Here is a 26,416-nt window from a genome sequence, read left to right as displayed (position 1 = left end):
ACATGACCCTACGGCCTAATTCTCAGCACATGCTGGTGGTTCAGAGACTTCGATGTGCCACTGCAGACAAGCAGAAATCTTTCTTTGGGGGTAAACACTGATGGAAATTTTTCCCACAAAGTGCTGATTCTGGATGCCCTGCAGCGTGGTGAGAAGGCAGAGCCCAAACCTCACGTTGGGGTTGAGGTGCCCACTTCACCTGACAAAGTGTACTCAGGATTTCAGATCCCTTCTCCTCCCCAGGAATGCAGTTTTGTGACTCTGAGCCCCTGAAACCTGACAAAGTTTCCAGTTGATGAGGAAGACGGCTGTGCCCTCTCCAGCATCTCATTCCTCAATGGCATCCTGGCCATGCAAAGTAAAACCTATGTCTGTGCAGCTGCTGTGTTTTTCTGAGCTTTGCCCTCTCACTGCACTCCTTCGGAGGGCTGGCCCATCCTGTTATTGGCATTTCCATGCCAGAAGGCTGTACTTCACAGCCAGGAGTGTTGAGTGGTTGCTTGGGCATTCCCAGTCCTCACAGTCTTCTAGCTCCCCCCTTTCTATAGCTTTGCATTTCCCTGGCATCCTCTTGTTAGCTGCCTCGGGGCTGCTCTGCCTCGGCACATTGCATAGCAATGAATCCGGGGTAGTAAAAGTTGCATCCCTTTGAACTTTTCAGATGAAAAGGGGGCACGGTTGGGGCTTTACACCGAGAAGCATTGAGAGATGCACCCTGGTCCCTCGTTCTGGCTGGAGGAGGGGAAGCTCTCTCGAGCTGCGGCTCTGTTCTTGATGCTGGCGTGGCTGTTCTCGTCTCCTGACATCCAGGGCACCTCTGTTCTTTGTGAAGGAGACTGTGCCAGGCTGTCTCCTCCGGGAAGAGGCACATATTTGTGCCGCTAATTATTTCTCTCTATATATCCCCATGCAGGGCAGGAACACATCCTGGTGCAGCCACTTGCAAGGGCTCTTCTAATAGTATTATTGCTCTTAGTGGGGGATTTCAACAGTGCACTTGAGTACTGACAGGAGACAAAAGCAGGCTACCTCATTCAGCAGGCACTTCCACCTCCTGCATTAGATGTGCAGAGGTTCACTCGCCCACTTCAAGCCAGGTAGTTTCAAGCAGAGGCTGAGAGCCAGCCTCAACCACTTTTTTTTTTTGGCACCATCTGCAACGTCCGCAGTCTGGTTTGGTTCTCCCTGTCTTCCATTTGCGTCAGACATCAGCACCGTATGCGTGGTGTGCAGTGCTGGGTGAGCAGGGATGATGCAGCACAGGAGGCCAGATCTTGCGGGTGAGGGGATACAGTAGAGCAGCTCTGGGAGGGAAGACAGTGGGACTGTGGGGATGTGACACAGCAGAGCACAGCAGAGGATGCAGAGAAGCCCGGAAGGGAGGAGGAGGAAAGCGCAGCATGCTAGGAGGGACTGGAGAGGTTTAGTGGTATGTAGAAACAGGGAATATGACAGTGCGGGGAGAGCAGCTTGGAGGCAAAGCAGGATGCTTTTCTGAAGCATTAGATCAGAAAGACTCATCTTCCCTACCTGGTGGCATGGAGAAAATCAGCCACTAATTTCAACCAGCTACCCCTGTGCAGATCCCAAAAGCACTGCACTTCTTCTAGCGTTGGTCAGGGGGTAGAAGGGTGGAGCATAACCCACGCTGCAGATTGAGGGCTGGGGTGCGAGGTATTTCTTTCAAAATGGCTGTCTTTCAGCCAGGGAAGGATGCAGTGTTTCCAGTACAGGCAGCTTTACCAGCTTTATTGCCCTGGTGTGGACACCTGGAAACACCCCTTCTCCCACACCAAGCCCTCAGGGCTCTGCAGACCACTCCTGGGACATCCCTTACAGCAGTGACCTCCCATGACATCATATCCCAGCAGCACTGTCCTCCCTGCCTGCCCCTACAGCATTGATGCAATAGGAACAGCCTCCCTGGTGCTGCTCTTCCCAGCAACTCTGTTCCCACAGCACAGCTCCTGAGAGTGGGCACCATTCCACTATTCCACCATAGCTTACTGGTGCCATTCTCCTGTACCACCGCTCCCTCCAGGTACCACTCCCTGGAGTGCTCACACCTATAGGTACCCTTGCCTACAGCACTGTTCCCTACAGGCACCACTCCCCTACTGCGGTACCGCTGACAGGTACCATTCTCCCACACCACTGTTCTCTATAGGTACCACTCCCCTACAGCGTGACTACCTACAGGTATCGTTCCCCTACAGTGCTGTTCCCAACAGGTACTGTCCCCCATGGCGTGGTTACTGAAGGTACCACTCTCCCACAGCGTTGTTCTCTACAGGTGCCATTCCCCCACAGCGCTGTTCCCGGGAAGCACCATTCCCCCATAGCGCTGCTGCCTACAGGTACTGGTCCCCCATGGTGCCACGTCCTCCAGGTGCCATGTTCTGTGCTGCTGCTCCCTTCAGGTATTGCCTCCCCCCGCTGCTGTCTTCCCTCCAGGCACTGCTGCTCTAATGGTGCCATTTCCTCCAGGTACCATGTTTTACAGCACTGTTCCCTCCAGATACCACTCCCCTGCAGTGCTGCTTCCTCCAGGCACCATTGCTTCATGGTCTGTTCCCTCTTCACTATACCCTAATAGTACAGCTATTTGGATAGTGTGCCCCAACATCCCGTTTTCTTATACCAGCAGTCCCATTACTTTGCTATTCTATTCTATTCTATTCTATTCCATTCTTCATGTCTTTGCATCCTGGCACTGCTGGAATGAGTGCCTTGCACTATCCCACCCCTTGACTTACCCCTCTCTGTGCCTTTGCCCTGCAGCAGCACACCCGACTCAGTAGCCTGGAGGAGTCTCCCCCCATCGGCAGCAAGAGATACTCAACAGCCTGTCCCCACCTGGCCAGCTCAGCGTGAGCTTCCTTTGGTGTACACGAGCTCAGTGGCTCTTTTCCAACGTCTTCCCCCTTGCAAGGGTTTTTGGCAGAGGGGAGCTGTGCTGTAGGCAGCTGCAGAGCTATTACCTCCTTTGCAAAGCCCTGACACCAGGTCCCCCTTCAAGGTCCCCAGATGAGGTGGACATGGCCAGTGCATTATCCCCAGCAGGGAATGGCCTGCCTCTGGACACAGGGGACCAGAGCAGCAAGCTCACCTTCTGCAGCTCCTCAGTCTGTCTCCTTTCTGGCCCCCGATTCCCACATCACATGCGGACGTGACCAGAGCCCTCTACCTCCAGAACAGTACAAGCACAACACCAATTTCATTTTCCAGGCCTTGGGGAAGGCTGCTGGACTGCTGCCCATTTCCACAGCAATGCTCCAGAGATCAATGAGTACAGAAATATCGGAAGCTGAAAGCACTAGCGGAGAGCTCCCCGCAGTCCACGTCAGTCCCTATTTTTCCTAGACTGAGCTAACATCATCCCTACAACACCCAGGCAGACGGTTTGCAGGACCATTCCTAGCACTACAACACCCAGACAGACGGCTTCGGGGACCAATTCTAGCACTACAACACCCAGACAGATGGCTTTCCAAACTTAACACCATCACTACAGCACGCAGACAGATGGCTTCTGGTATCTGAGACCGACCCGACACTGCCCATAAAGGTGGTTACTGCAGTTCAACGCCACACCTACAGCTCTCAAGGCAATAACGAGCAACACCCGCTTTTACAATAAATACTGAGCAAGATCCTCAGACTGATGCCAGCACACAGACGGATTTCTCCTAGGCACCAAAGTCAAGAGATATAACGCGCACAGCCATTTCGCCCAGACCCTACAGCACTGAGCATCTCTCCCCTCATGCTAAACAATAGTATCTAAACACCAGCACAGACAGCTTGCTCCAAAGTTAATGGCCTGTCAGCCCCCAGATGCATGCGCGGATCAAACCATGGCCTCTGGAGTATATTACAACAGCACACACTAACTGCAGCACCGAAGCAAATGACTTCCCAGATCCTGCCAAGGGTATCACAGCAGAACCAGCACGTAATTAATGTGGACAGATGCACCCACCAGCCTCAGCCTCACCAGCACAGGTAGCGCTAAACCACTTTGTCGGCAGCGAGGGCCTGAGCCCAGGCTCCCACAGGACATGTTCTTCCCTTGCTTGCCGTAACTGGAGCTTGAGGGACCACCTCCCCCCTGCCCTTATGCCTGTAAACTGCAGGCAGCTAGCTGTGCGACAGTGGCAGGCTGGCTGGGAAGCGCAGGCATCCCACGGCCACATCGCCACAGCAACGGGAGGTGATCCGTACCCTGCACCAGCGGCAGGAGCACCCAGATGGATGGCTCTGGACGCTGGCCGTGTTCCTGCAAGGACCAGGCAGGGCTCGCAGGGGTCAGCGACAGACTATGGCAGCTGCAGGATTCCCAAAAGCACCATCTGCCCCCCAGCTTCACTGCAATCCCCGTGATACCCAGCAAAACAAATTCAATCCCCCTGTAACAGATTTTGTGCTTGTGGTGCCTCTTACATGATCTCCTACCCTGGCACAGTGGGGCTTCAACTTTCACTGGTCTATAAAAAGCAGAATTATTACATTAAATTACTGAATAATTATGTTAAGAACTACCTTAATAGGATTACAGGGTTCAAAGGTTAGGAAATGCCAAAATTAGGATTGTCCATGCACTCTTAATTCGCTTCATGAAAATCTGCTTCATGGTGCAGACCAGAATTACACTCTGGTGGAAAATATTTTCTCTGGGGTCCCTTTGTGCCTCTGGGGGAGAGGACAGAACCACCTGGGAGATATACTAGGCTTTTCACGATGAAGAGGCTTTGCCAGTGAGACTTGACCCCACAGGCTGCTGAAATTGGGGAAGGTACAATAAAAGGGTCAAGAGATCACAGAAAATTACTTCTCTAAAGCATGGGACTGGAGGATAGGGGGATTGCTTTACTATTGAGAAAAAAATAGCAATTTCCTTTCCTACTTCCTTTTGGAAGTGAAATATCTGGACAGATTTCACTGCCACTTTTCAAAATATTTGGTAAGTGGCCTATGTCCTTTATGAAAAATTATATCCTTGCAGTTAAAGTTTGCCAAAACTTCAAGCAACTGAAAACAAAGTCAGGTAATGAGCATTACTGGGCAATCCACTTCACCCATGTTGCATAAAACACAGTAACAAGTCTAGCTCCAAAATGAAATCCTGGTTACTACAATATCTAAACACTGTCCTCTGGCCAACCAAGAACTTTTCATGACACCTACAGACATTCAACAAGTAACCACCAGAAAGGTTGAGGAGTCACGCACTAACCAAACCAAACCGTGCAATAACCAAACCATGCAATAACCAAACCATCTTCCTGGTCTCATTATATGCCCCTGCAATAACCAGCCCAGGGTGAGTAACAACTCCTGTAGTACCTTCAGAAGTGCACAAAGGTCTTGACAAGAAGTTGTGGGCAGCAGAGCCGCCGCCCTTCTTCCCCCTCTGCCCAAGGAGGAGGGGAAGGTCAGAACACAGGGCTCTTCTGGCTTTTGAGTCCTCTTTTGCAAGGGCTAATGATGGTTATGCAAATAAGCAGAGGAACACCACCTGCTATCCCCAGGGGCTGACAGCTCATGCATGCCTCGTATGCGCATTCCTGCTACCCAAATACCTACAAAATTGCTCCTTCCACATTCCCACCTTGCCTTTGCCGATGCCTCCCATGCCTAGGATTCCCCCCAGACCCTCCCGGTGGGGGTCCCAGCCTGGTCTGTGGGGCTGACCTGTCCCTCTGTCCAGCCAGGGGCTCCCTGCAGACACACAGATGCATGGCCCAGAGCCTCCTGGCATGCCCTGGTACCGGTGTGCTGCCTGCTGATGGGAGGGGGGTGACCAGAAGGGGACAGGCCACCAGGTCCAGGAGCAGTGCCACCCATGCCAGGGAGAGCTCTGGCTACCCACCGACCTAGCTATAGGGTGCCTACAGCTGAGGTGCCGTTGCCCAGCTCTCCGATGCAACGCGCTCTCCAGCCGGGGTCTGCTGCATCTGGGTGAATGGCAGGAGAGCTGAGGTTGTGGCCCTTGTGGCACCAGGTCCTGGGGAGCTCCTGGTCTATATTATTATGGGTTGCTGACATACAGTGGTCCTCTAACCGCATCTCCCTCCTTCTCACTCAGAGCATCACTGAGACACATCATGGCTTCTGGAGGGGACTGGAGACCTGTCCCATGGCTCCTGCAGGAGGATTGTGCCCTGCGCTCCTGCCACTGCTCCAGAGGCTGGGGACACTTGTCTGCTTGTGCTGAAAGCCTCGGGGCGGCAGCAAGGGCAAGCGCAGCAACCCACATGCCCCAGGCCACCCCACAGCTGCCAGTCATAGGATGTGTTAAAGCAGCAAATGCTTCTTACAGAAGGAACCTGAGCAGCTAATCCTTGAGCTTTACCTTGTGCCTGAGCCTGTGAAAGGCAGGGGTCTAATCCCCTCTGATCCAGCCCCTCTGCTCAGGCAGGGGTCTCGGGGGAGAGGAGGGGGCAGTGGACGGAGGGGTCCCCTCCAGCCCACACCCCACAAATTGCAGCCTCCCATCCCTGGGGCCAGCCTCAGCACCCTCCGTCTGCTCCAGCCCACCGCTCCAGCCAGCCTCCCTCCAAGGGTTAATCTTCCTCTCCAGAGCTTCTCAAAGCTAATTAGAAAGAGCCTGGGCAAGTGTGGTGGCAGACACCGCTGCACTTATCTCCCCACTTCCGGGGCTCTGCCCTTATCATTTAATTAAAGCTGCAGTCGTGCTTCCCTCCCTGGCAGGAGCTAATCAGGGAGGGCACTGGAGCTTGAGGCAGCCTTTGCCAGTTTGCCAGGGAAGGAGCAGAAGGGCAGGGAACATGCCCCAGGAAGGACAATAAAAGGGGGAAGAAGATAAAGAAAGATTCCCTTTGTGCTGGCAGCCTGGGGACCGGGAGGGCAGCGAGGGACCCAGCCCCAGCCCCAGTGCCAGTCTGCCAGCTGCGGTGCTGTGCGTGGGGGCACGCAGGGTCCTCTCAGCTCTGGATGGAACTCGGCAATGTCAGCCTGGGAGCGAGCCAAGAAAGCTGACTCCTCCACAGGCAGGCTGGGAGGCACTACCGGCTAGCTCCATCCCCCCGCAGGAGCAGGACCCTGGACCCCCCACCCTGCCCCAAAGCAGCTCTCCCAGCAAGGCACGCTCAGATGCACCCTGACACCAGAGCCCATGCATGCCACAAGCCCCAGCAGCAGAGCAAGCCACACTCAATCCTCCCACAGGCAAGGAATGACCCATGCCATGCAGTACCCAGCACCCCAAAGAAAACTGGGGATCCCCAGAGTACTGGGGAAGGGGCATGTCCAGGAGGGATGCCATCAAGCACCAGGAGGGATACCCATCAAGCAACGGCAACTGCAGCAAGATCCTCCACCAGGTCTCTGAGGGAGGGCAAGGATGCATAAGCCCTGAGAAATGCTGCTGTTTGAAGGCCACACAACAGCGTGTGGACCTAGCTACACAGGGATGCGTGCTGGCATACATTCAAAGAGAGACTCAGCCATTTTGGGGCGAACAACCCCCAACTGATGCTGACAGCTTCCGTGCCAAATTCCACACCTCTATTCCAAAGCATGGTTAAGCTAATGGGTCTTGAAAAGAAATTCTTATAACCAGTTTGTTAGCAGGGCTGAGACAGCATGTCTTGTTCTCAGAAAACAGCTGGAACACCTCTGCTAAAACTTAAGAAAAAAAGGAAAAGAAATCAACCTGAGGGAAACCCAGCATGGAAAATTTAAGCTTTAGTGTTGGAAATCTGCTGAAGTGATAAGCAATCGAAAATAAGTCTGTATAATACAAAATGTCAAGCAGCCTGAGGCTGCGCAGTCTATATAATGATCTTCATTGCAGGTTCCAAAAGCTGCTCTGAAGGCGCAGCCTGCTTGGGAGATGTATGCGTGTGCTTGGCATGCTCCGAGCGGGAGGAATAGAGCAATTGTTTCAGCCTTATGCCAACACTGTACAGTCCTTCGACTGCTCCTGGAAAGGGTGGTCTTCTCCCACCATTGGTCATCTGCTAGTTCCTCAATCCTCCTAATGTCCTAATCATACGAGCAAGAATTAACGCACAATATTTTAATTTTTTAAAAATTAATTTTCAGCAAGACCAGTTTTCTCACCTCACCTACAGGCTTGTGTCGGATGGGAGTGAGCAGGTAGCCACACGCACAGCCTAGGAGTGCCAAGGTGCGCCAGTTCATGTGCACAGGGACTTAGGAATACTGGTCTGGTTTTATGAGCACACTGTGTTTGCTCCTTGGTGGCTGCCTTTCATTGTACGATTGTATTAAAGCTCTTGTGTCAAGGAGAAAAGAACTGGCATACGTGTGTCTGCCTTTGAACAAAACCATTGTTAAGCTCCATCAACAATTTAATAATCTTTCACTAGCAGGACAATGAATCGGGGAAAATTATTCTTGCAGGGGGGGCAGTAGCCACAGCGCAAAGCACTGTTCAAGGCCTTTGAAGTCATATAGGTGTTTAGCTGACAAAAGAAATCACGACTTTATGAAAACGGCTTGCCTCAACAAGGGGGTCTGGAAACAAAGAAAACCAAGACCACTCGGAGAGAAGTAGAGCAAGGGAGAAAGAAGAGCCCTTGGTAAAGAGTCAAGCCAAACCCCAAGGAAACTGGAAGAGGAAATGACAGTATGGATTTGCATACATATACTTTGCTTGCTTTCCACAGATCTTTCCTGGGCTGCTTAAGAGTAAAGTGAGCACCTTCACTTCTCATTTCAGCTTTCTTACAGTCTGTTCTTACTGTAGAAATGTGCTGGTTGCCTGAACTATAATGCAGACACTGAGGAGGAAGAGGCTAGATCCTTGCCAGAATTTGCAGTGGATATTTGAAGGACCAGGGGACAGGCACTAAATCCAGGGCTGATGCTCTTCGGCTGCCTTGAGTAGGAAACGTCTGTCTGCTGATGGAGGATGTGCACATAGACCCAGATACCACACCCGGCCACAGAGAACCACATGCACGTGAAATCCAACACACAGCAGTTTTGTGAGCATTCGGCCAGGGGTACGGTCATGAAAATTTGGAGGAATGATCCGACACCAAATGAGGGTGTCTGGCTGCTAATTGCTCGAAGGTCAAGAGCAGCCCACGCAGGAGAGCCTGAACCTCTGAACTACACAGCCCATTTCTCTGCAGTGAAGAGACATGCCATAAACCCAGCTGAAAACGCATGTTATTGATGCCTCAAACACCCACAGACTCAGAGGCTGAAAATCTGCAGTGGAAGCTAAATGGGGAGAGATTTTGTGGCTGGCACGTGGCAGTAGCAGCATATGCACTGGTCAGTTCCTCCTCTGGTGCAGACAAAATACATGCCAAGAAATCAATCCAGGTGGTTAACATTTCTGAATTGAACCACTTGCCATCTTGCTGGCATGATTCCCCATCAAGGCATTGAAAGGATTTGCAGTGCTGATGGCCATGGCCAGACAGAAGTCACCTTCTCATGTAAAAATAGGAGGTATCAACGCCGATGCAGCTTGCTGAAGGTGCAGCTCTGAGCAAACAGGAGGATATCAGTGTGCTGATGAAAATGGGGAGGTTTAGGAATGGGGAACACTGGTTATGGTTTGTTTGGGAAGACCCACGAAAAATCCCAGATCCTGATGAATACTGCTCTGCCCTATGTTTGTTATTAGGATGGCAGAAAGGCGCTCTTGTGGGAGAGTGGGAAAAAGAAGGATAATCGCTTCCGATAGGGAATATCAACCTCCAGCTACCCCTGGGTGTTGCAGTTTACAGACTGCTGGAGGTTAGATGCAATAAAGTTTGCACCACTCGAGGGAGACCTGCCAGAGGCAGTTCTAAAGGCGCAGAATGAATAAAACACGCTTTAAAGAAAGAGCAAGGATTAAACCTGCTGCCTAACATCCTGGTAGGACAACGGGCATACATCATTGCCTTGCATTAGAGGCAGATTGGCAAAGGGGATTTGCCAGCTCTGTCACCCCCAAAGCACAGCACAAGGGAACAGCAGGATGATCACGAGAAGATTTTGATTTCATGGTCCAACAAAGATGTATGAAAACTTCCAGAATCAGTCCAAGGGCACAATTTTTACAGATTATTTTTCAAAAGGCAAAAGACAGTAATAGCAGGTCTGCTCCTTATGCATGGTCCATAGCAACAGAAAATATGTGTGTAGGATCAAGCAAAGCAGTGGTGTACCTGTTTGAAAGACCAGCCCAGAACCAGACAGGTAAAGGGCTCAAAAGGACCTGCGACTTGAGAGGTCTAGGATCAGCAATTGACCCTTTGAAAGAAGCCATTAATCATCATTAAGGAGGTTTATGTCCCAAGGGACCAAAAGGCAAAACAATAAGGCGAGTCCTGTGTCTTATGATGTGGGTTAGCAAACAGAGACAACAGCACTTGGAGAATGAAAAATAAAATGCATGTAGGCAGCAGGGTTTACCTGCAGCGGGGAACTGCCTGAACATGGGAAGGGTTCTGTCTGCTGAGGGAAACTGATAGGGTGAACAATAACATCGAAGCAGCATTGTTTTCACGAAAAGCAAGATATTTGCCTTCTCTCACTGATTTATCTGCATCTCTGTGGGTGCCCCTTCCTGTGTGGCTAATAAGCAGCAAGACGCTAGACACGGAATACACAATTTCTTTTGCTTTTATTCATTTTCTTTCTAGATATAATAAGTCTTGCTTTTGTCAAGATCCCTGTTGTCTGGGTAATTTCATCTAGAGATCCTCAAGGAACAGAGATCTCCATATCCCTCAAAGTTTAATATCATGATTTTAGTTGGCATATTTTCAAGCAATAACTTATACAGCTGAAGAAGAAAAAAAAAGATTACTTATGTCTAATTGGCATTATACTAATTACCAGCAAAATGCATCAGGCAAATATCACATCTACTCACTCTCTGTCATTTTACATTCCCTACTCCATCTTCTCTTTCCTCAGCAGCTATAAAACACAACATGCTGTTCTGACATATCCCTGAACAAAGATCATATCCTAAGCCTCTCCTCCTTTCTCTCACTGCCTCCTTGTTATTTCACTTCCAAGCAAGGTTGTTTTAAAACAGAAACAGACACATAACTGATTGAGAACTGCTGGTTTTATGAACTTGTGCCCATGTACTCCAGCATCCTGCTCTTCTCTGCTGGATCCCTTCCCCAGCCACTCCCAGTGCTTTTTGTACAGAGGGTTTATGGCCATGCATGTAAGAATGTTTTACCTTTTATATCTGAGTAAGTATATATGCACAGATAGACTAAAACAGAGGCCCACGTCCTCTCACACATGGGCCATCTGAGCTGATTTATTCCTGACTCAAGAGCATTTTTGCTGGTTTATGCAAAATTATTTTAAAAGTGAAATTAGTTAAACTTGATAATGCCAGTATCTCCATCTTATGCTGGAGTAAGGATCCTGAGTGTAAATCTAAGCATCTCCAAGACCCACCACGAGCACTGTCCTCATCATTCGGCTCATTTTGAGGTTAGCCTGCTTTCGCCTGGTTCAGAGCAGCTCTCGACCAGAAAAGAGCCCTGGCACAGTTTGGGGGTGAGCACTGTGGAGGAACCCTTCCCAACGGATAGGATGGATGAAGCAACACTGACTGAAAGAGTTTAGCCTAGTAGACATGAGCTGTGCTGAAGCAGTTGGCCTCAAAGCCCAAGAACAAGATCTGTCTCTTTGTTTTTAGTGATACGGCAGTGGAAGGAGCACCCACATAGGACTGTTTATCCATCAGGCCCTGGGCAGTCCAATTCTTCCATCAGTGAGGTGCAGCTCTCCTCTCCCATGAGGAGTGAGGCTGAAGCCCATTGCAGAGATTATCTGGGAAGCTTTGTACCCAGTGCAAAGGCACAGCCCCTTCTCCATCCTGCTGTGGTCTCCATAACAACAAACATGGACAACTTGTCACTACATGCCTCTGAGACCTGTCTAGATGTGCCTGCCTGGGAAAATGGAGCCTCCCAGCCATGAAGCACATAAGCTTCCCCCATTTCTGCTTGTTGAAAGCTTCTTGTCTGGCTCAGACCAGATAGAGGGCTGAGGTGTTGGAAAGGGAGCCCAGGTCCAACCACACTGCCCAGGGAAGAAGGAGCTGACCACCACGTGGCTTCTCTACACTGCTGTTGTGTCGGCACTGGCCCTGAGCAGACTGCATGGTTGCATCAGCTCACATGAAATGAGCCTTGGATCCTGCAGGGGAACCTCAGCTCCCTGAAAGGAAAGGCAAACACAGGGGCTGATACGGTTAGATAACCTCTGAGTCAAAGCAGCCTATCCTTGGTATCTCTCACCAGATGCCATGACTAATGTTAGATTTATGGAGTGTCCTCTCTGCAAGTAAAGCAAAGAGCTAGCGTTACAACCACTTAATGGAGGTGACTTCAAATCAGGATGGATGAGAGCTTGTGGGAAGGAGACAGGAAGAGAGATTCATTAATAGTGAGAGCACAAAGGATAAAATCCTGGGGAAGAGCGAACAACTGAGACTGACATTTGACCTGTCTCAGTAGCAAAGCTCACATTGATTTCACCGGGGACAGGAATGAATCCCTTATCCTCTCTCTCATGCCTACGAGAGGGATTTTCCACCTGAGGGATCTACACCTGACCGATCCTTCAAACTCAGGCACATGCTATTTTTATGAGAAAGAAAATGCAGTATGAAGTCCTCAAGAAGCTCAAATGGGAGACTTCATAAGCTTCTCCAGCATTAAGTTTAAATCCCACACTAATGCAGGTCCCTTTACATGGGAAGAGGTACTGCCAAGCAGGAAGGTTTATAGAGACATTCAGGTGCATTTGGAGGCAGATAAAGGGGAAATAACTGAGTTAGATCACACAGGAGCTGGAAATGGCATGTCAAATTACTTCAAAAGGTGCTTTCTAAGGAAGCAGGTCTTTGAAAATAACAAACAGTCTGGGACTGCTGAGGGATCCTAGTTGTCTACTGCTTTTACACTTGGTTGCTTTTTCTGGTTTAGACGTATTCTAAACCTGAATGCCGACCTCATATGGCTGCTCACTGCCCTTCTGCAAAATCCCTGCTTTCTGCAACTTCAGCTCTTTGTGGAGCCACAGAGTAGTCAGGTTAGGAAAATTGCTCTGACTGAAGAGCAATATGGCAAAAAAAAAGTGATCCAGCAAAACTTCAGCCTGATCAGCTCCCCAATCCAGTTCGCCATGCAGCCAGACAAACAGCTGTGTTGGCACAACAGAGCACATGGCACAGGGACAGGGATGAGCAAACCAAGACAGAGAGGAGGGGAACTGCCTATTTTGGCACTCTTGCTAACAAAACACACGGAGTGCTGGCTGTGGTTAACAGGTTCATCAACAGAAATGCTCATAACCCATCTGCTGGCTCTCCCCCATGGATGTCACATGGACCATCTGCAATTGCTCCAGAGCACCTGTCCAAAGGCAGGACACCGGATCTCAAGCCCTGTTATAATGCATATTTTAAAATGTTACAGAAAATACAAAAGAAGAGTCTGAAGGAGCTTCAGCCAACCCCTTACTCTGAGGAAATGTCCTCTCTGGAGAGCAACATAGTACAAATGAAGAAGGTACCTACACTCTTGTTCCTGTTGTGGGTCTAATTCTGAAAGCTTTAGCAAACTTGAGTTGAACCCATGAATAGTTTGAGGATGACATAAACTACTCTTTGGAAAAGAGACTTTATACCAAAGAAGGGGTGTTTAGATTTGATCCAGATAAGAATAGCTGTGCATGACCATTTGCATGGGCATTTGCAACCATTGCCAGGCAAATGCAAAAAAACTAAGTCCTGTGCAGACTGAGTGGCAGTAACTTGTGTCTCAATTTGCAGCCACCTTGTGAAGGTGAAGAGTTCCCTGTTTTAATGTCACTAAGGCTGCAGGAGTGCACGTCCGGTCAAGTGAGAGCTACGACCCAGCCTGCTGAGATGAAATGGTGGTCAAAAGTGTTCCTGCCCTGGACTGGAGGAGGTACATGACATTGCTTGGTCTCCCTGGTCTGGGAGACTGGGAAATCCTCCTTTCCCTGGGACAGTAGAAGTTGTCTTCCCTGTATAAGCTCATTTATAGTTCTTACATAAAAATTATATGCTCCCATGTGTTTGCAGTTGGATCCTGTAAGAAAAGTCTCAAAGTTTGCTGTGGAGCTGATGAAGCCTAGTGAACAGGGAAAAGTGGTTCCAAAAAGCAAGGTGAGTTTTGGGCTAACTTTCAGCATTTTCACCAAGCTTGTGGTGTCTGCAGTATTGCGCAGTAAATCACCAAATTTAGAGGAGGGTCACCTCCCTGAGATGTGCACTCATGATAGCGCAGGGAGAGGATCGTGTTGGGTAGTGCTTCCAAATGGAAGAAACAATAAAGATTAAGAAAAATGACAGGATTTTCTCCATGCAGTAGGTTCAGAGCAGGAAGAATGTGAAGGACATAAAAGAAGGGGTATGAAATTCACTAATTTCCATAGTCTTGCCACAGACAGCAAGAGGGGATGGAAGATGTCACAGCCCAGCCCAGGATCACAAGAAATAGCAGAAAACTCAAAAAATCCAATCTCGAATGCAGGAGGCACACATACAGCCATAGGGACCTACATATTCTACAAGAGAAGGCACCTTCCTACTGAAATATGAAGCTTTTCGTCTCTTGGGCATTGACTCAGAACGACTGTCCTGCCTAGATTTTTCATAATCACATAACACAACCACAGTTCAGGGACAGAAAGGACGAAAATAGTAATCAGAATCCAACAGAGAAATTTGCTTCCTTCAAATAACTGCTCTAGAGATGTCCAGGATCTGCCAAGGATCTTTGGAGAACTTGAGGACAATCTTACATGTGTGCTACCACATAATCCTGTGAGACAAGAAAGACACGTCAAATAAATTATTAAAGCTATTTTGGACAACGTCTGAAGCAAGTAGCATCCTTCTTAGAAGGTCTTGAGAGGATTAAAGGCATTCTCTGTAGCTAGTAGCAATGTACTTGGTACTCAGTCTGGGGAAGAAAAAACAGCTGTACCCTATTTACCCTGGGATCCTCGGTACAATTAAGGAAGGTGACCTGGTTGATATGGCATGCCACAACTGCTCTGACCGGAATGGCTCTTTCGTAAGAGAGAGTTTACCCAGACACAGGTGCTGGAAAATATGGAAAAGAAGAAATAGGGTGAGAACAAGTTCAAAATTACAGCTCAGACAGAAATGGCATGTTGAAAACAAGATGGTGTAATCCATGACCATTTGCAATCCGTCGGATGTTGTCTATCATGATAAAAAATTTTCCCACATCTCTCTTCAGTAGTGATTAGGAAAATCAGAAGCTGTCTTTGGGGATGAACCCACATTAACTGAAGAAAGTAGAGAAGATCATAATTTCTTATGAAGAAATTCAGATGCCTGTAGAGCTGAAGATCACTGAGAAACTGGACATAATTTGTAGAAGTATACAAGATGCAGAAGATGGTCACAGAGAGTATGCATATCCTAAACAAGAGCAGGACTTGGAAACTACTAGTAATGACAAAACATCTACAATAAGTAATTCCATCCCTGATGTCAATAGTCAGTGTTAAAATGGAAAGGGCTGCAGATTAGTTAAAAAAACCCCCACAATGTCTCAGCTAGAGAGGAGTCCAAGTGTCAGCCAGACCCAAGCCAATGGTCCTCAGCTGGTCAAATATGTGACCTGCAGGTTCTCAGTCAGCAAAGGGGAGACCAGTGCACAGTGCCAGCCAGCGATCATCTTTCTTTATTCCATGGACAGCAGCATTTATCCTATCCTATGCCATACCCTGTTTTCTCCTACAAAGTGTGAGATCTTTCAGTAACAGAAGAGGTCTGTGTACCAGTCAACCTATCTGGGCTCACAGGCATTTGACCGGGAATGGCACAGAGCTAGCTCAAATCCCACATCCCAGATGGGAGCCCAGGCAAAAGCATTCCTCAGCATTCTGCAACAAAGCAAAAATGCTGCAGAGTACGTTTGAAAAAAAAATCCACGGACCGAAAATGTGCCTGGAACACTTTCATCAAGACAAAAGAGACATTTAAAGATAATGCAAAAAAAGAATAGGTTTTAAGATCTAGAGACTTCACTCTGCCAGACGAGGAGACAGAAAGTAATTTTTTTTGTCCCATCTGCTGGCTGGAAGGAACTTAATGACAATAGCAGTGAGAACCTTAGGAAGAAGTGCATGACCGGACTGACACTAAGCAGAAAACAGGTGATAGTGTCTCCCCAGTGCTGCAAATCCAACTCATCAATGTGAGCAGTGAGAAGGGACCATTGGCCTGGAGTCTTATTCTGATCCACCTGCCTTCTCAAGGTGCTGTGATACTGCAGGGTGCACACACAGCCCAGTGCTAGCCAGAAGCAGCTCTGTTTGCATGTGATGGACACATGCCTGTCGTGAGACTATGAAGACAAACACTAGCAGTCACATTATCTCTGTGCCTGGTGCTGCTATGGATGCCACTGAGTGCTGCTGCTATGGGGTATCATGTGGACACATCCACACTGCTAAAAGGTTGTTGGGAAATTGGTGATCATGTAGACAAAAAATGATATGAAGGAATGGAAGATTGAACTATAATCAGAAGTGTAGCAAAGGGGAGCCAGAAGAAAAAAATCTCCCCAGGCTGCCTTTGCAAGGGTTAAAAAGCAGCACATACATCCAAGATGTGCCAGATGTTGCTGTTGCTGCCCAGGAATGGGGCTTCAGGTCTGTGGCGACATCATGAGCAGATGGCAATGGCTGGGAGGAGCACAAGGAAGGGTGAGAGGAAAGGAAGAGAGAACCAGCTGCCAAAATGTCTTGCCTTGGCTCTGCTCACAGTAAGGCACCTGACTCAGGTTTTGAGTGCATCAAAGAGAACTTTAAACGTTGACTTGCTTGCATGTGATCTACAAGTACGCGTCAAGTGAGGCATCTTCTAATATCAATTCAATGGAAAGAAATGGGAGCTAGAGCAGCTCAAGCAGAATTTAAGTGTAGGTTTGTGAAACTGGGGGCAGAGAGGACCTACCACCAGAAGAGCTCACCAGGGGTCTCACACACTTGCCACCATTTGCAATCTGCTATCAAAATGGAATCTTTCCAAAGGAGTGCTCCCGGTCAGCCATGGTGAGACGCAGAATCACAGGGTGAAATTTTATGGCCTGTGTCACACAGGGGTTAGACAATCTGCTCCTTCTGGCTTTACAATGCATCAATCTACCAGTCTTTCTTGAAACAAAGAAGAATCTGGACTGAAAGGTTTTTATCAAGTCCAGCAGTCAAACCCTGGAAATGGTATCTCAATTCATTTGCTCAAGCTGTGATGAGGTGTACAGAGGAGGTAAGAGACCATGAGAAAAAGGCTGGTCTTGTCAGAAAAGCCTATGGCTATGAACCAGGCAAGAGGGTTTTACATCCAGCTCTGCCACAAAGTCCCAAAGCCATGCTGCTCGCGCCTCATACGTCAGTGACTGCCCGGAGGCAGCCGATGCAGCCTTGGCTTCACCATCCAAGAGCAGCTGGAGACCTGCCTTGTGGCTCAGGAGCACTGGGATGCTATGGCAGCTCTTGCCTTCCAAAAAGAGCAGACCGAGGAGCTGCCAGCTCATCCAGGGCAACACCCAAAGCTAGCAGACATCTCAGAAATGCAGATTATAATTTTCTATTTCATTCCCCAGCTATGGTGGAATTTCTTCCCTGGAAGGGGAGCTGTGAGGATAAACTCATTAACATCTGTGAAGTACAGATACTACTGCACTAAGTACATTGCAAAACTCATGAGATGACTGTTAATTACATATTCAGTGTGCGGTTGTAATGGCATGCATTAAAAAAGGCATGGGGTCCCCACTTTAAATAAGGGGGATAAAACAGATTAAACGTTTTCCCCTGTTCTGTGGGCTGAAGAACGCAACTCAGAAATACTTCATCCGCTATATCGCCATCTCAGATACCTTTGTACCACACAGGGACAGAGTGAAACAGCCTTCATGTAACATTTCCTAAATTGCACGTATTTGGTCCTATAATCTTACTAAATTCTCTCCATCGTCAATGGAGAGAGACTGGCACTTTCGTAATCCAAGCTCTACATGCATTATGGCAGGACAGATCCTCTGCAGAGCAGAATCACTCCCAGGCTTCTTCCAACTAAAGCAAATCTGTGATACAGGGGGAGCAGATGTCTTTAGCAAAAGCAACGGGTGGCCAAGTGGGAGACTAAGCTCAGTTCCCAGCTCAGTGTACCCCACAGAAGCGGATAACAGCACAGCAAAATGTTGGGGAGGAAACAGTGGGCAGCTAGGTAAAATACCAGGGATGACAAATGCCTGGGATGACTGAGGAGCTGGCACATTAGTGCCAAGATACTGGAGAAGTCTTCATCCGAAACATCATAATTCCTCCTGAAAAGGACCTGGCTCAGCCCCTGCAATACAGCATTTTACTGCAGTCTGCACAGTAAAAAGTGTCCAAAAAAGGAGGACACTGATATGTGTGTTAATCAAGTGAAGAACCATCTACAAAGAAAAGGCATGGATCTGTCTTCCAGTTGAAAAGCTATAAATAGCCTTGCATACTTGCTTATCAGATTGGTTCGGCTGCAGGGATAATCTCCTGGAGAAAGCAATGGAAGCCCTGTTATGTTGGATATTTATAACTAGATGAAAGCCTAGAAAATGCACAGCCGTGTCAGTCCTGCACTCATGCCATGAGATAGGGTGAGTGGGATCCAACTCGTCTCTTCAGTTTAATGTAAGGTCAAGAATGGCTTAGTCTTCCCAGCCTCGCAAAAAAAACAAAATCTGATCTCTTTGAGGGGCTGGTGCTGCCTGAGCAGCTGCAAAAGCCAAGACAAGGGCATGGTGAGACAGTCCCCAAAAAGGTCATGATGGTCCCACATCACTGGAGACTCTTTGCAGGAAGCAAGACATGACCCTTCTCTGGACAAACAAGACAGAGAGGTCTTGTTTGTGCCACAGAGGTCTGATGTACCACATCTTGGGCAGGCGGACGGTGGGAAACACAACTCTGATGAACTGATCTAACATGACCAGTACTTCCTAATCTCCAGATCACCTGGCCTGGTGCCAGGGTCCCCTAATAGTCTGCTTAATGGATCACGACCCTGACCCCAGCCCCTCAAGTTCATTGAACTGTCTTTGCCAGATTATCTGCAGAGCACCAGGACTGACTAGGGTTAATGCCTGTGGATTCCCCAGAGCCTTGGCCTGCCATGGCCTCTGCACTGAACCTGGTTTATACAGGTCAGGACGGCTGCTGGAGGCACTGGAGCCTGATTCCCCAACCACTGCCACGTGAAGGGAGTCGAGCCAGGACAGGCTGAGGGATGGCAAGCAGAACAGGGTTATGGTTATCCCCTGGGAGCCTCTGTACATGTCTGCATCACGCACGGATTTGTTCATGGATGGGTGTGTGGAGATTTCTGTCCTCCTGGGCTGTGAATTTACACAGGGTCTCTTGTGAAAGGGAGGAAGCTGACTAGTTTATAGGACAGATTGGGTTTTGTGATGCTGTGGGCAGGGAACCATGCCCTGGTGCTCTGTCCCTGTGAGAGCCACTGCTCCGGTCAGTGTCCTCTAGCCTTTCTCAGGTCTGCTCATCCCCATTGGGCAGACAATGAACATCCCAAGGACTAGAGGCAGCTCTCTCTGCCCTCCGTCTCCTGTTGCAGACACTCCAGGTCCTCCTTTCTGTCTCCTCTTTCTACGTTTAGCCCTGCTCCTCCTTCATCATCTCTGGGTTGCCTGTCATGGTCAGGGTCTCAAACTTTCCTCTTCCAGGCCCATCATCACCACAGCCCCACTATATCCTTCAGCACTGCCATGTGGCATCTCCTTGCCCACATGCCCTTCAAGCCTCTCTTGCAGGCACGGGCTCATACTCAAGGGCACTTGGGAAGTCCAGTACTGTTATCCTGCACCAGGATTCCAAGAACCTCTCCATAGTGCTCTTCCCAGTTGGCTGGCTGATACTTTTGGGAAGAAAGTGATCTGCACAACACTCCTAAAGAGGAGGGTGCCTCATATTCCAAGAGCAACAAATGGATTTAGGAACCCCACCAGACCCGGCACCACCATGCCTTGCTTCAATGGTTATAGCATTGTGAACTCCAGCATTACTCCAGGAACTAACCTGGGAAGAAGGAAGAGATGTTCCACTAGACATTCAAGACCACAAATTAGCCTGGGCTCCATGTGTTCCTTAACAGGGGGACCCAGCAGGTTTGCAGCTCCCTAGACCAGCTAAACACACTCTCAGCCATTTTCACACCACATACAGACCTGTCCCAAAGTCAAGGATGCTCCCAGAAGTAGGGGGAGACTTCAGGAGAACCCACTGCACCTCCTCTTTTTCCCTCCCAGAGGTTTCTTTGAATTTGCCAGCTCCATTGCAACCTCCCCTCAGTACAAGAGCACAGAAGGCAGCAGGTACAGGAAAGTAGATGTTATGTGCACAGCCAGAGCCAAGTCCAAGGAAGCAACTTAAGCTGGCCAAAGAAGATAGCTTGGGGAGTGGGCTCATTGAGGGTAGTCAGGCAGGCAGCACAGAGGCAGCACAAGAAGCAGAACTGGGGTCGAAGCTGCGCCAGGGCAGGGGAAAGCCAGCTCTCCCATGGTGAGGATGCAGACACCTCCAGTGGCATTCTCAGGTAAAGGTGGACCTGAGCAGGAGGTGACCTGAAGGGCCCAATGAAGGCAGGACATGTCACTCTTGGGTTTGCCACCACCATGCTTTCTGATCCTCCGCTCCACATATCTCCTCACCCCATTCTGTGCCACTAAACCTGCTCTCCTCCTCTGTTCCCCGGGAAACTCCCACGGCTCAGACACCCATCACAGCACAGAGAGCTGCATCATGCCCCAACCATCCCTAGACCCCTGCCCTGATGCAGAGGCAGGCACCCATGGGACCACCTGACTGCTGCACGCAAGCTCACCGTTGGCTGGGCTACAACCCCCTCCCTGTGCTGCCATCTCGGACCATCCTTTTCGGCCCCCTGTCTACATCATGCCAAACCCACCTGCCTCCTTGACTATTCCCACTCCCACATCTCCTATCCCCCAGCAGACCTCCTCTCCCTCACCCACCTCTCCCCTCCTCACCATGTCCTTTCTGCTCTCTTGCTTTGAGCCTCACCTCTTCTCCAGTCTCCCAGCTCCACCAGACTTGAGCGTGACAAGCCTGTCCCAACTGAGCTCCTTGCCCCATCTCACCCACACCAGGGGAGGTGCAGCATTGAGGATGAAGAGCCTCGGGCACAGGGTCCCTGGGGAGGTGGCAGGCACGCGTGCCGCGAGCACATACCGTTCTCAGGGTGCTCCATCTCCCCGATGCTGCCATCGGGCGTGGTGCGTTCGTAGTGATCTTCAGGCAGGGCTAGTGGCCCAATGCGGGGCCCCGACGATGACTTGCTGCTTGGGGTCTCTGATTCCTCCAGCCCGCTGTCGTAGTAGCTGTGCTGGGAGGGATCCTGCAGGTCCTGAGCCTGGCTGGCTGCAGAGAACGTCACTCGGCGATGAGGTAACTGGGAAAGAAGAGAAAAGCTGTTGCATCATGCACCCAGCAGATGAAGGCAAAGGCAGGGTCATCAAACCTGATCCCTAAAGAGAGGCAGAGCGCTCCTGCCCCGCGGTCCCAACACCAGCAAGGTCCATCATCAGCCCCCCACAGCCAGCCCGACAGACATGGTGCTGGGCTCCATCCCAGCCAAGAGCACCCCATCAGACACCACCCCATGCAGGGAGCACACCTTGCACGGTTTCTGCACTCCCCTGACCCAGCAGCTCCCTCCATGGCTCGTGTGCCAGCCTCCTCTTCCATGCAGAGACAACCCTGGGCAGATGCCCTCTTGCATTACAGGAAGGCTCCAGAAATGTCCTCTGTTAGCACAGCGTCCTGAATCATTGGCCCCCACCCTTCATCTGGGGTCTGCACTTTGCAGTCAGACTCTGCATGCAGGCTTGGTGTTCTCAGAGACCTGTTCTCAGAGACCCACCTGCTAAGCCCACCCGAGAGCCTCTCTAATGGGATCACTGCCCAGCGGTGACATCGTCCCTCACCTTCCAGCCTCTGGCCTGACACCATTTCTCATCCTAAGAGGTTCTCCATCAAGGGTCACCATTGCTTCTTTTGTCTGCTTGTTAAACATTTCAAAGACCCTACTTCACACTTTCTTTCTCTAGCTTTGCCTCATGCTTGGAAGGAGCTCCCTGCAAACAGCCATTAAGCTACATCATTATCCTCCTCCAAATCCTTCCATAAAATCCTTCTTTGTCATGATTACTGAGGAGTGGAAAGGGTAGCACAAGTTCGTAGGGCAAGAGCAGGATGATGAGTGCAGAGAATGAAACACAAACACCAAGAGAGAGAAAAAGACACAAAATCACCCATAAATGTAGGCAGGAGCCCAAGAAACGAGCTATTTGATGGGGGTCTGAAGGCGATCAGGAGAGAGAGGAACCAACACGCCATTTAGGTTGAATACCTTTTTTGCTGATGTCTTTACTACAACTGAGTGGCAATCAGGCATCCCACATAGCTAGCACCGATGAGGAAGGGGTTGGAGTTGAGACTAACCAAGGGAAGGAACACACAGGGAACATTTAGATGAGCCAGCTGCTTTTAGGTTGGTTGGACCTGATTAAATTCACCCCAGGTGCTTAGAGACCTGATTTAAGTAACTTCAGAGCTGCTGGGGCTTTTTTTTTTTTTTTTTTTTGCCTTTTTTTTTTTTAGCCTTTTTTTTTTTAGATTTTTTTTTTTTTTTTTAAAGAATTTGTAGAGACTCGGGGAGCTTCCAGAAGACTGGAAGTGAGCTAAAATAGCGCCTGTCTTTAAAGATGAGAAAAAAGAAGAGCTGGAGAATTATAAAACAGTTAGCTTAATTTCAGTTCCTGGAAAAATACTGAAACAGATAAAAGAACTCTTTGTAAGTACCTACAAGATAACAAGGAAATGAGTAACAGCCACTGTAGGTTTGTCACAAACAAACATGTCAAGCCATTGAACTTCTTCCTTTGAAAAGACATCAGGCCTTGTGGATGGAGGAGGAGCAGTAAATGTTATATCTTGACTTTAGGAAGTTTTTTTACACTATTTTAGACAATATTCTCATAAGTAATGCAGGAAAACAGTGCAGGTGCAGCATAGTACTTCTCTGCTTAGGTAATATAGTGCAAGTCACTGCAGGGTGGATTCAAAGCATTTAGAAAGTTGTATTCAGAAAGTAGTTACTGAAGACAGGCCTTTCAGCTGGGATGATGTATCAAATGAAATTCTTCGGGTTGTATCCCGAGTCCATCGCTAGCCTGTATTTTCATTAACTGCTTGGATGACAGATGTGGAATATATCTGTCACATTTGCACACTTGGGAAAAATAATCACTGCACAAGCAGCAGGCTGGCTGAAGGATTGGGGGTTACAACAGATCATGGGTTGACTATCCATCAACAGTGTCAATCTCTCACCAAAAAATGCATCTATATTGGGATGTGTAAACAGGCGCTTTGTCTTTCAGTCACATAGGGATCTGTCTGCTCTGCTGGGCTCAAGTAGGACTTCAGAGGCAGAGCTGTGTCCAGTCTGGGCACCACTTTCAAGAACAAGTGCACCAGTTAAGCAGAGAGGAACAGAAAAAAGTAGCTGTTAGAAATCATAACAAACCATGAAAATACTGAGGAAACTGGTTTGGGGAGGAGAAGGCTAGGGGTGGCAAAGCCAGCACTCTTCAAGCTCATAAGAGCCTTCTGCAAAGAGAAAGGTGCTGCTTTTGACCATGGACAGGCAAGAAGGAATGACCTTCCCCTGCAGCAAGGAAAATCGAAGTTAGCCACTACGGAAAAAAATACAGTGGTAGGTTTAGCCAAGTGTGATAGATTGCCAAAGCAGAAGGTGCAATCTTCGCCATGAAGGGATAGGCAAGCACCTCTCAGGAGGTCTTCGTGTACAGCTCTGGAGGAGCTGAGGTCAAGGCAGTCCTGTCCAGAGCAGAACTCTGTGCAGATGACCCTCCCAAGGTCATCTCCCAGCCCACTTTGTAAGCTGTGCAGCTGTGTAAAGCCTGCAAAAGCCTTCACTGCACAGACATCACTGCCCACCATGCCAGGCAATGCTGTCCCACAGCTTCCTCCAGCACCCTGACTGCCTGTCTAAAACTGCTTTCCTCCATCACTGTGGCTCATCCCTAGCTCAAAGTTTCTACTTTCACTCTGTGCTCATAAAACCCCAGACAAACAACTAGGGCTCCTTGGGGTGCCTGCAATAATACAAACAAACAGCCTCAGAAACCCAGCCTGTGACAGCTACTATCCCTCCCCTGAGGGGTCTCCTTCCAAATAGCATTACTTTTACCTAAAAAACACCTCCTTTAAATGTCAGATCCTGCCTGGCAGCCCTTGAAGGGGCTCTTCTCCTCACTGCAGGGCAAAGGCAATCCACATACAACCCTGCTCCCCTCCAAGGCTTCACAGCAGCATGGCACTGACAGGGGTCAGTGCCCCCTCGTACTCTGCACAGTCCTAGTAGTAGCTTGTGTCTGGCTGAAACTCTCCACCCGAAGCGCCTTGTTCTGGAGTCATGGAAAGACTCTGAATCCATTTGTCTGGCACTGACTTACAGAAATTGGGTTTTGTTTGACCTTTCTCTGCTAGGTTAAAGAGCCTTTCAGCACATGGTGTTTTCTACACAAGAAGTTGCTTGTACAGTGCAATCAAGGCATGCCTCAATCTTCTTCTTGAGAAGTTAAACAAACCGGGTTCCTTAAGTCTCAACCGGCAAGCCAGAAAATCAGTTTTTGTGGCCCTCATCTTTACTTGCCCCGGTTTTCCCCCACTCCTCATCAGAGGCAATCCCTGCAGGACTGCTGGCGCCATCTCACCAGGGCTTTCTGCAGAGCCTTTCTTCTCCTCCTACCTCTCAGGGTTTTTCATCTGAGGACTGTATTAGCCCTTTGGCGGGAGCACTGTGAGCGCTCACACTGAGCTACTCATGCAGTGTGACCCTTAAATCCATTCTAAAGTCAGTGCTTTCCAGGATATAAACCAGCATTCCCTATTTCTCAATGTACAGCTTTGCATTTGGCTGTGTTAAAATGCACTTTGTTTAAATGGGCTCAGTTTACCAAGCAATCTGGATTGCTCTGCATGACTGCTCTATCCTCATCATGATCTCCCACTCCACCAATCTCCGTGTCAGCTGCAAATTTTATCAGCGGTGATTTTATATTTACTTCCAGATCATTGATTACAACGTTGAATGGCAGCGGGCACAGTACTGCTGCCGAAGAGCTCCTCTAGGAGAACCTCGTTCCACAAGGACTCCCAACCAACGACTGCTTTTCTTCACTAAGCTGATAAACCAGATCTTCATCTATCTAACAATGCTTTACTTATAATGAGTAGTGTTAATTCAAAATAATAACAATAATAACAACATAACACATTATCAACTCAGCGTCTTCATTAAACTCCAAGTTGATCAGCTGCATGCTGTAATCTCACACCAACATAAAACAAGCTCTGCTGCTTCAGACCCACAGGTACGCCTAGAGCAGATCCTGTTCCTCACAGTGGCCAGGAACAGATGCCTAAGGAAAGGTTTAAGAGCTGGACCTGTCATATAATGACACTGCCCAGTATCCCTTCCCATCAAACTGCATTGACTGACGTCAGTGCTATTTCCATCATTGAGTTTCCTGCCTTAGCTATTAATCCAGTTGTTCCCTGGGGCTGGCGAGGACAGTGTGCAGTGCACACAACATCTCCATCACTATTTCCAGCTGGCTCATGGCATCACTGCCCTCCCACTCCTCCTGGCCCATCCTGGCGTCCCCAGCTCCATTAACACTCCCAGATCAGAGAGCTCCTACTCCAGACCTTTGAAGACTGTTTGGCACAAATTATTTTATTTGATTATTTCAAATATCACTATTTCAAGGAGATCATATTTTTAACGTCTTTGCTGGTTACCAATGCATTGGCATTTATTGAATACTTTTGCATTTTTCTACGTAATTAACAATTTTGCAATCTCCATTTGGAAACGACAGTTACTGGATTCCACCTCTTTCTAGCACATTTTTTAAAGTACTCCTTTTTGTGTTTAGCTTGTCAAAATTGATTTTCCCCCAAAGTTTCTGGCTTTCCTTGTCAATTTTCTGCACTCCATAACTACTCATTTCTACTAATTGCTATATACTCCCTCCCTTTTCCCTCCCCCCCCCCCCCATCTCCCCCAGTATTTATTGTTTTTCTATTTCTAACTGCTGTCTCCACTTTGCCACTGCACTAGAATGGGATTTGGGGCAAAGCTGTTTATTTTCTTAGCTGAGGAACTGTGGCTCTGAAAAAACACCTTTCAAGGGCTCCCCAGTGCTCACTCTTATATTCCTGATGGGGAGACCTGCCTGTGCCAGCCTGTACATCTGAGGAG

The 26,416-nt window shown here is 48.8% G+C and overlaps 1 protein-coding gene across 2 annotated transcripts in view; it reads right to left on the bottom strand.

Annotated features, from left to right (window-relative positions):
• The window catches only part of PCDH1 (protocadherin 1), a 55,508-nt gene that overhangs the window by 6,361 nt on the left and 22,731 nt on the right, over window positions 1-26,416 (bottom strand). For both annotated transcript variants that reach the window (XM_049829368.1, XM_049829369.1), the window contains exon 4: window positions 21,292-21,511. In XM_049829368.1, the coding sequence (XP_049685325.1) occupies window positions 21,292-21,511 (220 nt within the window). The remainder of the gene's footprint in view (window positions 1-21,291; window positions 21,512-26,416) is intronic.

This window comes from Accipiter gentilis, chromosome 26 (assembly GCF_929443795.1).
Source record: "Accipiter gentilis chromosome 26, bAccGen1.1, whole genome shotgun sequence".
In the NCBI taxonomy this organism is placed as follows: Eukaryota; Metazoa; Chordata; class Aves; order Accipitriformes; family Accipitridae; genus Astur; species Astur gentilis.
Note: the sequence above shows the minus strand (reverse complement) of the source record. Positions and strands in the feature narration are given on the sequence as shown.